This window comes from Polyodon spathula, chromosome 1 (genome assembly GCF_017654505.1).
Source record: "Polyodon spathula isolate WHYD16114869_AA chromosome 1, ASM1765450v1, whole genome shotgun sequence".
In the NCBI taxonomy this organism is placed as follows: domain Eukaryota; kingdom Metazoa; phylum Chordata; class Actinopteri; order Acipenseriformes; family Polyodontidae; genus Polyodon; species Polyodon spathula.
The window spans coordinates 60,959,304-60,972,044 of NC_054534.1; the positions used below are offsets into that span (position 1 = coordinate 60,959,304).

General features: G+C 36.5%; 1 protein-coding gene across 2 annotated transcripts in view; it reads right to left on the reverse strand.

Moving 5' to 3' along the window:
• Nucleotides 1-1,823: 1,823 nt before the first annotated feature.
• Nucleotides 1,824-12,741, reverse strand: part of LOC121320432 (sorting nexin-25-like) — a 61,692-nt gene continuing 50,774 nt past the window's right edge. For both annotated transcript variants that reach the window (XM_041258764.1, XM_041258770.1), the window contains 9 exons: nucleotides 11,829-11,960; nucleotides 10,995-11,135; nucleotides 10,308-10,421; nucleotides 9,027-9,191; nucleotides 8,709-8,826; nucleotides 4,977-5,043; nucleotides 3,606-3,787; nucleotides 3,222-3,322; nucleotides 1,824-2,331 (listed from right to left, as the gene is read on the reverse strand). In XM_041258764.1, the coding sequence (XP_041114698.1) occupies nucleotides 2,251-2,331; nucleotides 3,222-3,322; nucleotides 3,606-3,787; nucleotides 4,977-5,043; nucleotides 8,709-8,826; nucleotides 9,027-9,191; nucleotides 10,308-10,421; nucleotides 10,995-11,135; nucleotides 11,829-11,960 (1,101 nt within the window). In that variant the 3' untranslated portion in view covers nucleotides 1,824-2,250. The remainder of the gene's footprint in view (nucleotides 2,332-3,221; nucleotides 3,323-3,605; nucleotides 3,788-4,976; nucleotides 5,044-8,708; nucleotides 8,827-9,026; nucleotides 9,192-10,307; nucleotides 10,422-10,994; nucleotides 11,136-11,828; nucleotides 11,961-12,741) is intronic.

Genomic DNA, 12,741 nt, shown 5'->3' on the forward strand with positions numbered 1-12,741 from the left:
TTAGTTAAGTGCCACCTGCTGCCAAAAAACAGCCATGTTCAGGTCTCTCAGTGTGTACCCACTGGGACATAAGGAGGCGTCCACTTTTCAAGCCATCATTATATCCGTGTACAAAACTGTAGCCTGGTTCTTGAATACCTAACTAGGCACAAGAGACCGTTTGTGGAATACATTACTAACAGTAGTTTGAAATTCACTGCAGGGTTTTATTTCAATAGAGGTATTGCAAAAAAGGGAAGAACAATCAAGAAAGTTACCAGGACCTTCAGGCTGAAATACGGAAGGAAAAAAAAAAAAAAAAAAAAAACCTGGGGTTTTGAAAGTAAACAATAGTTTGTAGCCACAATCATCTTTAACAAGAGAAAAGAGCTGTGACCAAAAAAAAAAAAAAAAAAACTTAATGAAAGGTAGGTTAGATATCATTACAGCATGTTTGATGTACATTAGGTAAAATGTGATTATCGGATCTGATGAATGCACAGGGTTACAGTGATTGGCAGTGATACTTGGACTAACATCATGACCTAAAAGAGTAATTGCACAAACTGCCTAATATAGGCACCCTGTAACTGTAAGGGTTCTGAGCACAACACCTCCTGGTGGATCAGTTTTTCTACAGCAGCAATTAAAAGTGGCATACAATGTTTAAAAAGCACCCTGTGTATTGTACTGTGTTATATTGTATGTGATAATCTTCCTCTGTGATTCTATACTTATTTATCCCAATACTCCTTCAGATATAAATCTGAGATAATGCACAGTTGCATAGTAACATTTTTCACTAACAAAGTGAGGCACACTGTGGTTAAAATAGCCCTTTGTTTGGATTAGACATATATATGGAAGACTAAGTAAACCTTCAAAACAAGCCAACGTAACCAAAGGAAATTTATTTTATGTGGCAACATTACCTTGGGCTGCAGAAGGATTATGGGTAACAAACCATTGAAGGCAGATGTTATGTTACCCATTTCTAAAATCCTTATTTCGCGCAGATTCAGAAAACATATACTTATGTCAGGTATCTCATTCTTTGGTTGCATACTGGGCACATATCAGGGTGGGTGCTGTAGGCTGCATAGTTCAAAGTAGAAAAATTAGTGACCTGGTGTCAGTCTAGGGCAAGTAAACACCTGGAAATGTGTGTAGAGGTTCACATTTGATATCTTTGAACTCAGGACACTCCAAGGAATTCAGAAACACTTTTTTCAACAATGAAACTAAAACTGTCAGATTCAGAGGTCCAAATATTGTGACAAACAAGTGATTTTTACTATATACAATTACATTATCTCAGATTGCAGAAGGATTATGGGTAACAAACCATTTCTAAAATTCTTATTTTGTGCAGATTCAGAAAATATATACGCTTGCCTGGGTATCAGTAACAGGATGAAGTATTACATGTGTGTGCCATGATTGAATAATAATGGTGGTCCAGTGGTTAAAGAAAAGAGCTTGATACCAGGAGGTCCCTAGTTCTAATCTCCACTCAGCCACTGTGACTCACTGTGTGTGACCCTAAGCTGGTCACTTAACCTCCTTGTGCTCCGTCCTTTGGATAAGACATAAAACTGAGATCCTATTGTGAGTGACTCTGCAGCAATTGTGATGCATAGATCACATCCCAGTCTCTGTAAGTTGCTTTGAATAAAAGTGTCTGCTAAATGACTAATTAATATGCATATGGAAATAACAAGAAAACATTAGTTGTTTTCAATTTATTGCTTACAAATGCTCTCTACCCTATTTAAAATCTTTGGTAAAAATAAAATGTATTTCTTGTCAAAAATAAAATAGTCACACTGACTTTACATGAAGTATTGCACAACAAAGCTTTTAATGAACACAATAAAGGGTAAGGAATGGTCAGAGTTTTGTGGAGGTTTAACAGGAGTACAACATTCATATGTCCACAACTATTAACCATAAATTAGACCCTGGATTCCTACAACATATATTGGCAGTTGAACTTTATCAAAGTTCTGAACTAACAAATTATGAGAAATTTTAAAACAAAGAATTTTAAGCAGCTCTTTTTCATTTAGCAGTGCTTTATCAAGTCAGTTCAAACAGTGCTACTTCAGATAAAACAGGGAAAAACAAAAAAAAAAAAAAAAAAAAAAAAAACAAAACACTGACATGTACTCGGTTGTTTCCTCTGTAAAAAGAGGATAATACAGGTCATGTCTCTTGGTACAGATAAACATATTCTTCAATTATTGTACAGTATGCTTATACAGTGCTTTTTTAGACCTTGCCTGTTCGGAGTTGATCCAGTTGAGCTCTCAATTCAGGACAAAGTTCTATAAGCAACAATTCCAAGAGAACCTAGGAAACATTCAAGAGGTACATTTTTAGTTTCAGCACAGAAGCAGCATTCATGCAGTATATATGGTGAATTGTAGTAATAACAATAATTGTAAGTGAACTCCTGGCCTTAAAATGTATATATTACATATGATTTTTTTTTTTATTTCAATCTCAATAAGGCAAGAACATTATAAATAATAAATTTAGGTCATACTATATTGCAAACATAATGACTACACTAAATTATCTAAATGGATGTATTTGTTTACAGTCATAACCTACATCGAAGCAATTATACAATGTTGTAGAAGTAAAAACAAAACTAAAAAACCTGGCCTTAGCCCTGTTTCCCCTAAAAAGGAAAGTCCCGCCCACTGTCTGACTTGCAGTGCTGACATACACCCCCACTATATGCTAGTCTTGTGAAAGCATTACTCTTTGCAGAAACTATCCATCAGTTTTGCTCGGCTTTCTTTATTGTCTTTTATAACACTGTGGCTTTTCTTTTCCTTTTCTTCATCCAAGGCAAAGGGATCCTGTTTTCTTTGAATTTGCGGATTCAGACTACACCGGTGAGCACCGGTTCTAATTTTTCTTTGGAAAAGTTATTGAGAATAATGCATATGCACTTCAGAATACTGTACTTTGTTTTCTGAGATAGAGCAGAAGGCTCATTGACTCTTTTCAAAGCTAGCAATAAATCCTAACAGTTAAATATTGAGCATTTAGCCTAGGCAAGCTTGTGAGAAGAAAACCATGTCACCAGCATCTTGTCTGCCCAAGCAGGGTTTTATCTGTTTCATATGTCCTCCTCCACTATATCCCTGAAGGGGTAGGCATCCCCAATGTAGGATACTTACAAAATCCTCAAAAGATCCACATACAGCAGATAGAGGGATGTCACTTACATATAGGAGATGCTTGTTGGCACTTGTTTCCTGCAGTGCATTAAATATCTTGATGATCCCATGCCGGGCATTCTGCTGTCCAACAAGGCTCTGAAGAGCATCTAGGGGAAATCAACAGTTTCAGAGCATCCGTTCACGAGCCCACATTATCGGTCAAGAAACACGTTTCAATTTCTCAAGTATGTAATGTAAAGCTAATGTAGCATAAACAATAAACAATGGCTCTAGAACATGAACATGTTTTAATTACTTTACTCCAAGCCCACAATGTCAAAGACAGTTTGGAAGCGGTCAGTTCTAATTAAACAATAAGTAACTGTTGTATCATCTGTTCTTCTATACAACACTAGTTGACTTTACTCAAGAATAAAACGATAAGAATACCTGGGATGTTGTCCAGTAGCTTCTGCTGTGCTCTTTGCTTCGTTTCCTGACGCTGAATCTCTGTTCTGGGTCTTGTAAAGGCTGCCCGTTTTCCATTTGGCCAGAAGGTATCTTGAAAGATGTTGATGTAGTACACAAGCATCTGCTCGCTGAATATCCAGTTTACTATGTCCCGGATCTGCCTGTAAGACAAAATGTATCTCAATAGCTACTAAGATGTGTTGTATTATTGTTTAATAGTTACATATAGGGATAGTTGTAAGTATGTTTTTTTTTTTTTTTTTCAATAAAGTGATTAATTCAAACTGGAATTAACAATCAACCACAGGCTGGTTTAGTCGGGGACATTCACCCCAGGTTAACCTTCAACAGGTTTACACTGCTCCAATGCTATTTATTATGACGGTTGTCTATTCTGTTAATACTACTTTTGCTAAGAGTACTGAAATGACAACATGTTACTTCAGCCATCATGTTCAAACAGATAAAAGTTTCTTCTGATTTTGATCACATTTGTTTAAAAAAAAAAAACCTGTACCAACACAATTGTATTAATATTGTTATTTAAACTGCACATTAGGTGGAAAATTAATGCAGGCTGCCAGAGTTTCCCATACCCAAGCACTGGGAAGAATTTTAAACTCAAATAGCACAAAGATGAACATGAAAGAATGGTTTATTTCCCCAAGTGAGAGGTGAAACTACCACTGCTGTCCTGTTCAGTTGTTTTGGCACAACTCAGTGATCGTTCTTTACACAGACAGCCTGAAAGGCCAGTCTGCAGTCAGCTGTTAATAATCTGAGGGCAACAGCTTTTTGTTTTGCATATCAGCAGTTAGGCTAACTCAATAATTTCCAGTTATAGTGTGGTGAATTGTAACAGATTTTTCTACACTAGTCTTTTTTTCAGTATATGTTATATCAGTTGGAACTATATTTTATGGACAGGTTGGTGCTGGTGTGTTTGTGAATTTTGCTGATTCATTTCATATGTCTAACATTAAATATAACAAAAGGGGGTTGGATTGTGCAAGTCTGAGTTTGAATCAAACATTTGTATGAATTAGATGGAAGAATAATATGTACATTCTCTTTATTTACATTTTAGAGATATAAAAATACAATATGTCAGGAAAGTGATGTTTATTACTGAGGAATTTTAAAATTGTTAAATGTTGTATAATAAAATGTACTTTTCTTCAAAGAACATTTAAAGGACATTTTCAGAGAGGTTTCCACCTCTTCACAGAGACACATGTTAAGTGTGTTTGCAGTTATTCTAGAATTTCACTGACTGGTCCCACAATCATGAGAGCTGAAGCCAGTTTAGATACAGTCTGTGGAAAAAAAAATAAACAAATGACTACTTACTTGTTAATAGTTCTCCCAAATGTTATCTGAACTAGTGCAATTAGTGTCTTCCTGACCCACTTAAACACTGTAAAAAAGAAAGAAAAGTTTGATTATATAAAAAAAAAAAAAACTTTTTAAAATTCAGTTATGCTTTGTGAATGTCTTTACTTATTATTATTATTATTATTATTATAAAGGCATTTTCAAAATGTAGTTGCAGAGTTGGAAAAATCTCATGAAATCTCATGAAAAATTACTAGAAATTCCAATATGAGAATGCAGAACCTAATTCTAGAAAATTCTAGAAAATGCTAGATTGTAGGTGAACATTCTTGGAGGGTATAAAAGGGTTACATAGGATGATTGCTGTCATTACAAATAAGTCAATATGGGAAAAAGTAAAGAGCTATCTGAAGACCTTAGGCAGAAAATGATTTATTGTCAAAGCTGGAGAAGGATACAAGAAGATTTGTAAGCATTTGAGTATCCCAATTTCAACTATTGTTTCTATTATCAAGAAGTACAAGACTCATGGTGCTATCACAATGCTAACTGACAAAACTGTACTACTGCAGTTTGTGGGAAACTTAAAATTACTCCTGCTCACAAAATTCTGGGAGTGATTACTGCTGACAGAAAAAAAACATATCTGGAGCACTGTTGATTCCTGCTGGCATAATCGTGTTCAGTCTATTTATTCATTTACTTTCTTGTATTCTTTTTATATGTCACATTGTCTAATTTTAGCTGTTCTAATACTACAAACTTTACATCATTTATGTCATGTCCTTGACTGGTGAAGTGTTGCACTATTGATTGATTCATTTTTTTAAATTTCTAATTAATGAAAGGTGGTTCTGAATTACTTTATTTGAAGTTGTTCCAGTCTCTCCAACATATTTTATTTCATCACATTTTTCACAGGCTATTCCATAAACAACTTTGCTATTTTTACAGTAGGTATTAGTTTTTAGTGGATATGTTTAATGATATTTTTACTTTTGTCCTTGTATTTACACACTTTACATGTACTAGTGCAAGTAACTGTAGAACTTACTCTGTCAATTATTCTTTTATGTTTACTGTTAACTAAAATATCACCTAAATGAGCTTCTCTTTTGAGTGCTACCACTGGGGCCTTAAGAAATAGTTTTTTCAATTTTCCTGAATTATGTAGAATCTGCAAGTGTTTCCAAACAATCTTAGAAATATTGGGCAAAAGTTTAGAGTAAGTCATTACTAATGGGACTCTCTTGACCTTTTTATCTCTATTTTTATAATATAGTAGATCATCTCTTTTTAGTTTATCCACTTTTCTTAACTCTGTCTCTATAATTCTTTCTTTGTATCCAATTTTTTTTCAAGATTTGTTTTCAATACATGTCTTTGTTTGACATAGTCACTTTCTTTAGAGCATATTCTTTGTATTCTTATTCCTAGAGCCTTTGGGATTGTCCTTTTAGTGTGTATTGGATGAGCAGAGGACATGTGTAAATACTGGTGCATGTCAGTAGGTTTACAGAAGAGGCCAGTCTTAATTGAACCTTCAAGTTTTACTACGGTATCTAAAAATTCTGTTTCTTTTCTTGTCCATCGAAGGTCCACCTTGATATTTTTGTGTATTTAATTTGCCATTTCTCCATGTGTCCAAACCCCAAAAATATCATCTATAAACTGAATTTTCTAAGTAATTGTTCTTCCCATTTCCTCATGTATGTACTGGCAAAAAGCATTCCTAATTTTAATCCTATTGCTGTATCATCATTTTGTTTGTAATTTTTATCAACAAATGTAAAATACCTGTTTTCTAAAACTATGTTGATCATGATCAGCACCTCTGCTGTTGGTATTGATTCATCTGGTCTATTATATAGTGCTTTTTTTTATTTAGTTGTTGCCAATTATTTTGTTATTTTCTCACAATTTGAAATGCCCAATTATTATTTAGGCTCAAAGCTCACCGCTACCACCCCTGCGCTGACTTGGGAGTGGCGAAGACGAACACATGCTGTCCTCCGAAGTGCGTGCTGTCAGCCGCCCGCTTCTTTACACACTGTGGATTCACCACGCAGCCACCCAGGAGCTACAGTGTAGGAGGACAATGCAGCTCCTGGGCAGCTAACAGGCAAGCCCGCAGGCACCTGGCCAGACTACAGGGGTCGCTGGTGTATGGTGAGCGCAATTGAGCGCTGCCTCCTGGGAACTCCCCTCCACGGTTGGCTGTGAAATAGCCCAGACTTGAACCGGTGACATCCAGGCTATAGGGCGCATCCTGCACTCACGCAAAGCGCCTTTACTGGATGTGCCACTCGAAAGCCCCCTATTATCTAGTGCTTTTTGAAAGCTTCTAAAGTTTCTTTATGAGGGACACTAGGGTACATGGATTTTACATCCATGTACAGTTCCCATCCTTCCCTATTTTTTTTAGATTCTAGCAGCAGCATTTTGAACCATTTGCAAACGAGACAAACGTTTTGGGATGCCAGAAAATAAAGCATTGCAATAATCAGTTTTGGAGGAAACAAAGGCGTGTACTAGTCTTTCAGCATCAGATATAGAAACTATAGGTCTAAACTTTGCCATATTTCTCAGATGATAAAAAGGTGATTTTGTAATATTTTTAGATGTTTCTTAAATAAAAGGAGTAGGGTTGAAGATTACACTTAAATTTCTAATTTCTAGTGCAGGTTGAGAAGGTAGTCTGCTGAAATGCAGGTCAAATGATTCAGGCTTATTTAGCTGGTTTGATGAACCCACTAACAAAGCCTGTTAATGTCAGTTAGACAAGGTGTTATATTGGTCCCAAAAGAGGCACCACCAGGTTTTAGAGACGAATACAGCTTGGTGTCATCTGCATAAAAATGGAAATTTACTCCATGTTTGCTACTAATATCACCCAGAGGGGGCATATAAATGGAAAATAATAAAGGGCCTAAAGTAGAGCCCTGTGGAACACCACAAACTAATTCAGACAATGCAGATTTTTCATTCCCCATTAAAACAAATTGATACCTATCAGAACGATAAGACTTGAACCAGGATAAAACGACTCCAGATAAACCCACAACATTTTGCAGGCGATTGATTTAAGACAGAGTGATCCACGGTATCAAAAGCAGCACTTAGATCTAATAAAATTAAAACTAATAAATAACCAGAGTCAGTGCCAATTAATAGATCATTTAATATTTTAACAAGTGCTGTCTCAGCACTGTGTGCATGGCGGATACCAGACTGAAATTTTTCATAGTTGTTTTGTGTCAGCAATTGATGCTGGTGATTTGCAAATACCCTTTCTGATCTTTATTGGACTGTTGAATCCAAGTTATGTTTCTGGCTTTATGGTAGCGACCTTAAGAGCTGATGGAACTAGCCCAGAAGAAAGTGAACCATTAATAACATTAAGAATATAGGTATTAAGAGAACAACATATTTCTTTCAATAATTTAGTTGGAATAGGATCAAGAACACAGGTAGTAAGTTTAATATGCATGACTATATAATTTAAATAGAAGAAGGTCGCCGGAGAGAAGGAATCAAAAGTAACTAGAATAGGTCTGGTAGGTTCGCCTGGGGTTACATAGTGCTGAGAAGTGCTGAGCACTTACATGCTGTAAATGAAGCATGATTCTTGACAGTCAAGTGTCGAAAAGATAGTAAAACTATAAGATTCAACCAGGTCTTTATACAACTAGGAGGTTCAGGTAAAGAATTACTGTTGGTTGGCAACAACAGCTTCAGTGTACTTACTGCCCCGAAGCTCAAAGATTTCTCCAATCAGCATGAAACATGGTTCAGCAAGCATGTGTTTCTTCCCATCAAGCTCATCTACATAGTCGGGAAAGTCAATGTCATCTTCCGTCTCCTCCTGAGATAATGAGAAATTATCCATGGAAAAAAAGGCCAGAAAATAATTGCTTAAACAAGCCGGCTACTGAACATATCCTACCAGATATTAAAAACATCAAACACAGATTTCTGACCATGATCAGACCTAGGTCACAGTAAATGTGATTCTCTCATGCTTGCTAGCAGTCCTCGTTCAGAAACAAACTGAAATGCACAAACCTCTTGGTGAGAGAAGAAATCTCCCGGCAGCCTCTCCAGGAAGGACGACAGTGAAAAGGATGACTTCTTTCCCTGGATGTCGATGACCTTTAGGTGCTCGGGCGAAGGGCTGAGAAAGGCATACAGAGCCTCACTCTGACACAGCCTCTTGTCAGAAAGCATTTTCTGACCAAAGAAAAGACAATGTCAGTGTTTATTATTGAGGGGCCCCTATATATATATATATATATATATATATATATATATATATATATATATATATATATATATATATATATATATATATATATATATATATAAAATCTTGTCCCTCTTAGTATACCATAATTAATTTCCTGCGGCACCATTTTAACACACTTGAATGCATGCCAGCATTGAATAAGTGTCATCATCATTTGAATATAAAATGAGACACGGAACCACATTATGTAGCAAAGCACTCAAGCAGAAGGACTTGTGAATGGGAAGTTGTTTTTTTTTTTTTAACTTTCTGACAGTTTATTGGATAGAAAGTTGGTTACTTTTATCTACTGTGAAAGTGAGTTCCAGTACCACAGAAGACAGTCTAGTCTGCTGTACCACCTGCATTCTAAACATTCTTTCACTTCTCAAAATACACTTTCTAGTAGTTGTTTTTCTGCTACAGACAACAATACAACAACATCCAAGTATTCCACCCCAAGGGTGGGCATTCAGTTCTCATGCATCACACACGACCCCATGCAGTATTTTTTAAATCTCTGGTGAGCATTTCTTTCCTGCCAGAGTTCTAAAGTTCTGCAATGTTTACTCTGCTAGCCAGCTTCAGGGGCAATGGACTTGCCCGGGGATCTGACTGACAGCTCAGTTCTGCCCTGCCAATCCTACATTCTATCACTGGCACATCATTACTAATATATTTATTTTCTCTTTAAACATATGTTTAATAAAAAGTATGAAAAACAACTGTGGTGTGCTTCCCAGACACTGAGATGGCAGATGGCAGGGAATAGCTTTGAACCCTGAATACCTTTTCAAATGTTCCAGTAAACTTTAAAATACAAGTTTCTTGATCCCTTTAGTAGCAGCAACTAAGTATTACCCAAAACAAGATGAATACACTGATTTAAGAAAAAAAAAAAATTAAACAAGTTCAGTGTTTTTTATAGCAAACATCACAGGTGTGAATGGTTACATAAAATTAATAGATTGTTTTTTTAAAGCTGATATTAAGTGTATAAGATGTGCATTCATCACTGTACTGTTTTAATACAATCTATGAGTTAGTAACCCAGATCTCACCTGCAGGAATGTGTTCAGTTGGTTTTTGGATTTGTCCAGGAATTTTTGGTCAACAGATTTAAATGGCAGCTTACTGAGGGAGGGCAACTGTGCTTTTTTCAAGGATGGGAAACACTGCAGAATAGGGGAGGGGAAAAAATCAGTAAAATAACCACCATACATTTTCTTTCCTCTTCAAGCTGAAGCAGCACAGGTCTTACAAGGAAGATGTGCTGGAGGGATGCACTCAGTGAAACTGGTTTGGAACGAGTAGGATCTAGCAAAGAATAAAATGGTATACAGTGCACTGCAATAATTTACTTTAAAAAGAATACTGAGCCTGTGATCAAGCAAAGCAGGAGACATGTTAAATCCAGTTAAGAAAGGTGAGTGCAAGAGAGTGTCTGCTTTCCCTTCTGACTTCAGAAACGTGGATATGGAGGGTTAAGTATGTAATAACACATTTCTTTTTACATATTTCTTTGAGTGTAAATAATATACAAATCTGGTACAGCAACATCCTGATTGATTCTGTCTCTATGACAATATGGGAGCACTCAAGGTAGCAGCATTGTTAAAGTAATTACTATACCTCAAGTGACCCTTCAAAACCAGAGAACTGCACTGCTAGTTATACAATCGGGAACACAATGTTACCACAGGCACGTGAGCGTTGTGCATTACAGGGAAGCAACAGAAAACAGATACCTCAGTGAGCTTTCTGTGCAGAGTCTGGAACTCACTCAACCTTCTGGAAACTGTCCAGCTATTGTTTTTAGACTCATCGCTCTCAAGTAAATGCACACAGATAGAGTAGCAGGGCATTTGCTCGCCATTCTCGTCAGCAAGCTGTTACAGAAAGAAACAAATTAACAACCAAAACAAGTAAATGTAATGCTGATCTCTCCTTTTGAAATGACTAAAATCAATTAATTGCTATTTACTTTTTAAAGTCAATAACAGCACTTCCTTCTTAATTTAATTATCTTGAGTCAAGACTTTAAAGAAAAAAAGCTTTTATTTAGATACTCTAGGAACATTTAATACATTTCATATAAAATAAAAAGATTTTAACAGAATGTGTGTTTTCAGCGGTGACAATTCTCCACTGAATTTAGACACTAAGTGATTCAAGCCAAGCAATACAGCACACTGCGTTATTTCACTGTTTTATGTCAGTACCCAATCATATTTACACGAGGACATCAGATGTTTTCAGACAATTTTTACGACCTTTATTTTTTTAAAATTTGGCCCTTAATTTAGAATCTCCAATTACGATTTCCCCTGCCCATTACATACGCTGAAAGCCCGGCATGGTTGCCCGCATTTTAAAGTTAATTTAATTGTCTTTAAAAAAATTAAAAAAAAGGAATTTCTTGACTTTTGTGACTTGAAGCGAGAACCGTTTTTTTTTGGTAATAAATTACATCTACACTGTATGATAAGATGATGTAAATTATCTTTGCCAACCCTGAATTAAAAACCAATCCCATTTCCAGTTGAAAGAACTGAGCCCCCACACCACATTCCCTGAATTACCTCGTTGCTATTGATGAAGGCTCTCCAGGTGCCCAGGTTCTCACACCACCAGTCTGTGTGTGAAATGTGTAGCTGAAGGTCAGTGTGCTCCTTCTCCATAGTGCTGATCTCCTCCCTCAACTTAGAGACAATCTAATGGGGGAATCAGGGGTTTAGAGTTCACAGGTAAAGCAGCAATTTACTCACATATTCTCAAGGTCATATCTCTGGACCTGTGGCATACACATTTAAATAGTGTGTTTTTAGAAATGTGATTAGTTTTGTAAATAAAGTGTTTTGAAAATGTAAGTTTGTACTAAATATGGCAGGACTGGGAGTTGGAATGGTAATTGGGACACATATGGAATATGGCCAGGTGTTAATTGAATAATCGACTGTCAATTAACTATGGCCACATGTTTTAAAAGGAAGCTGGAAAAGCCAGTTATATGTTCTCTACCAGCCGGAGGTAAAGGGCTGTGAATTTGTGAAGATCCAGCATGACTGTGCATATATCCAGAGTGAGTGAACCAACTATGTGACCACTGTGTGTTTAACCAGGGTCATGATTGCAATGGAGGATCACTGTGTGTATTCTGGGATCACTGGTATTTAAGAACAGAAATTAGTTTAAGGGATTCTAATGTCACCCCACTATATTTCAGTGTGTGTCACGTAGAACGTTCCTGGAGTGGGACCTCCATTACAGTGGAAGCAGCACTTGGCCACTGTGTGTGTGTGTGTGTGTTCTCCTGCTTTAGGACTACTATTGCCAGTACCCTAGCAGCAACCACCTACCACTGCAACAAAATATTGTAAATACATCCTGAACACAACTGGTCTGTCAGCAGATACCCAAAACTCTCTTCTACAGGACTTAATGTGACCTTGAGACCTGTGTTTGTGTGACCTTAAACAGGCAAATTTAACTAAC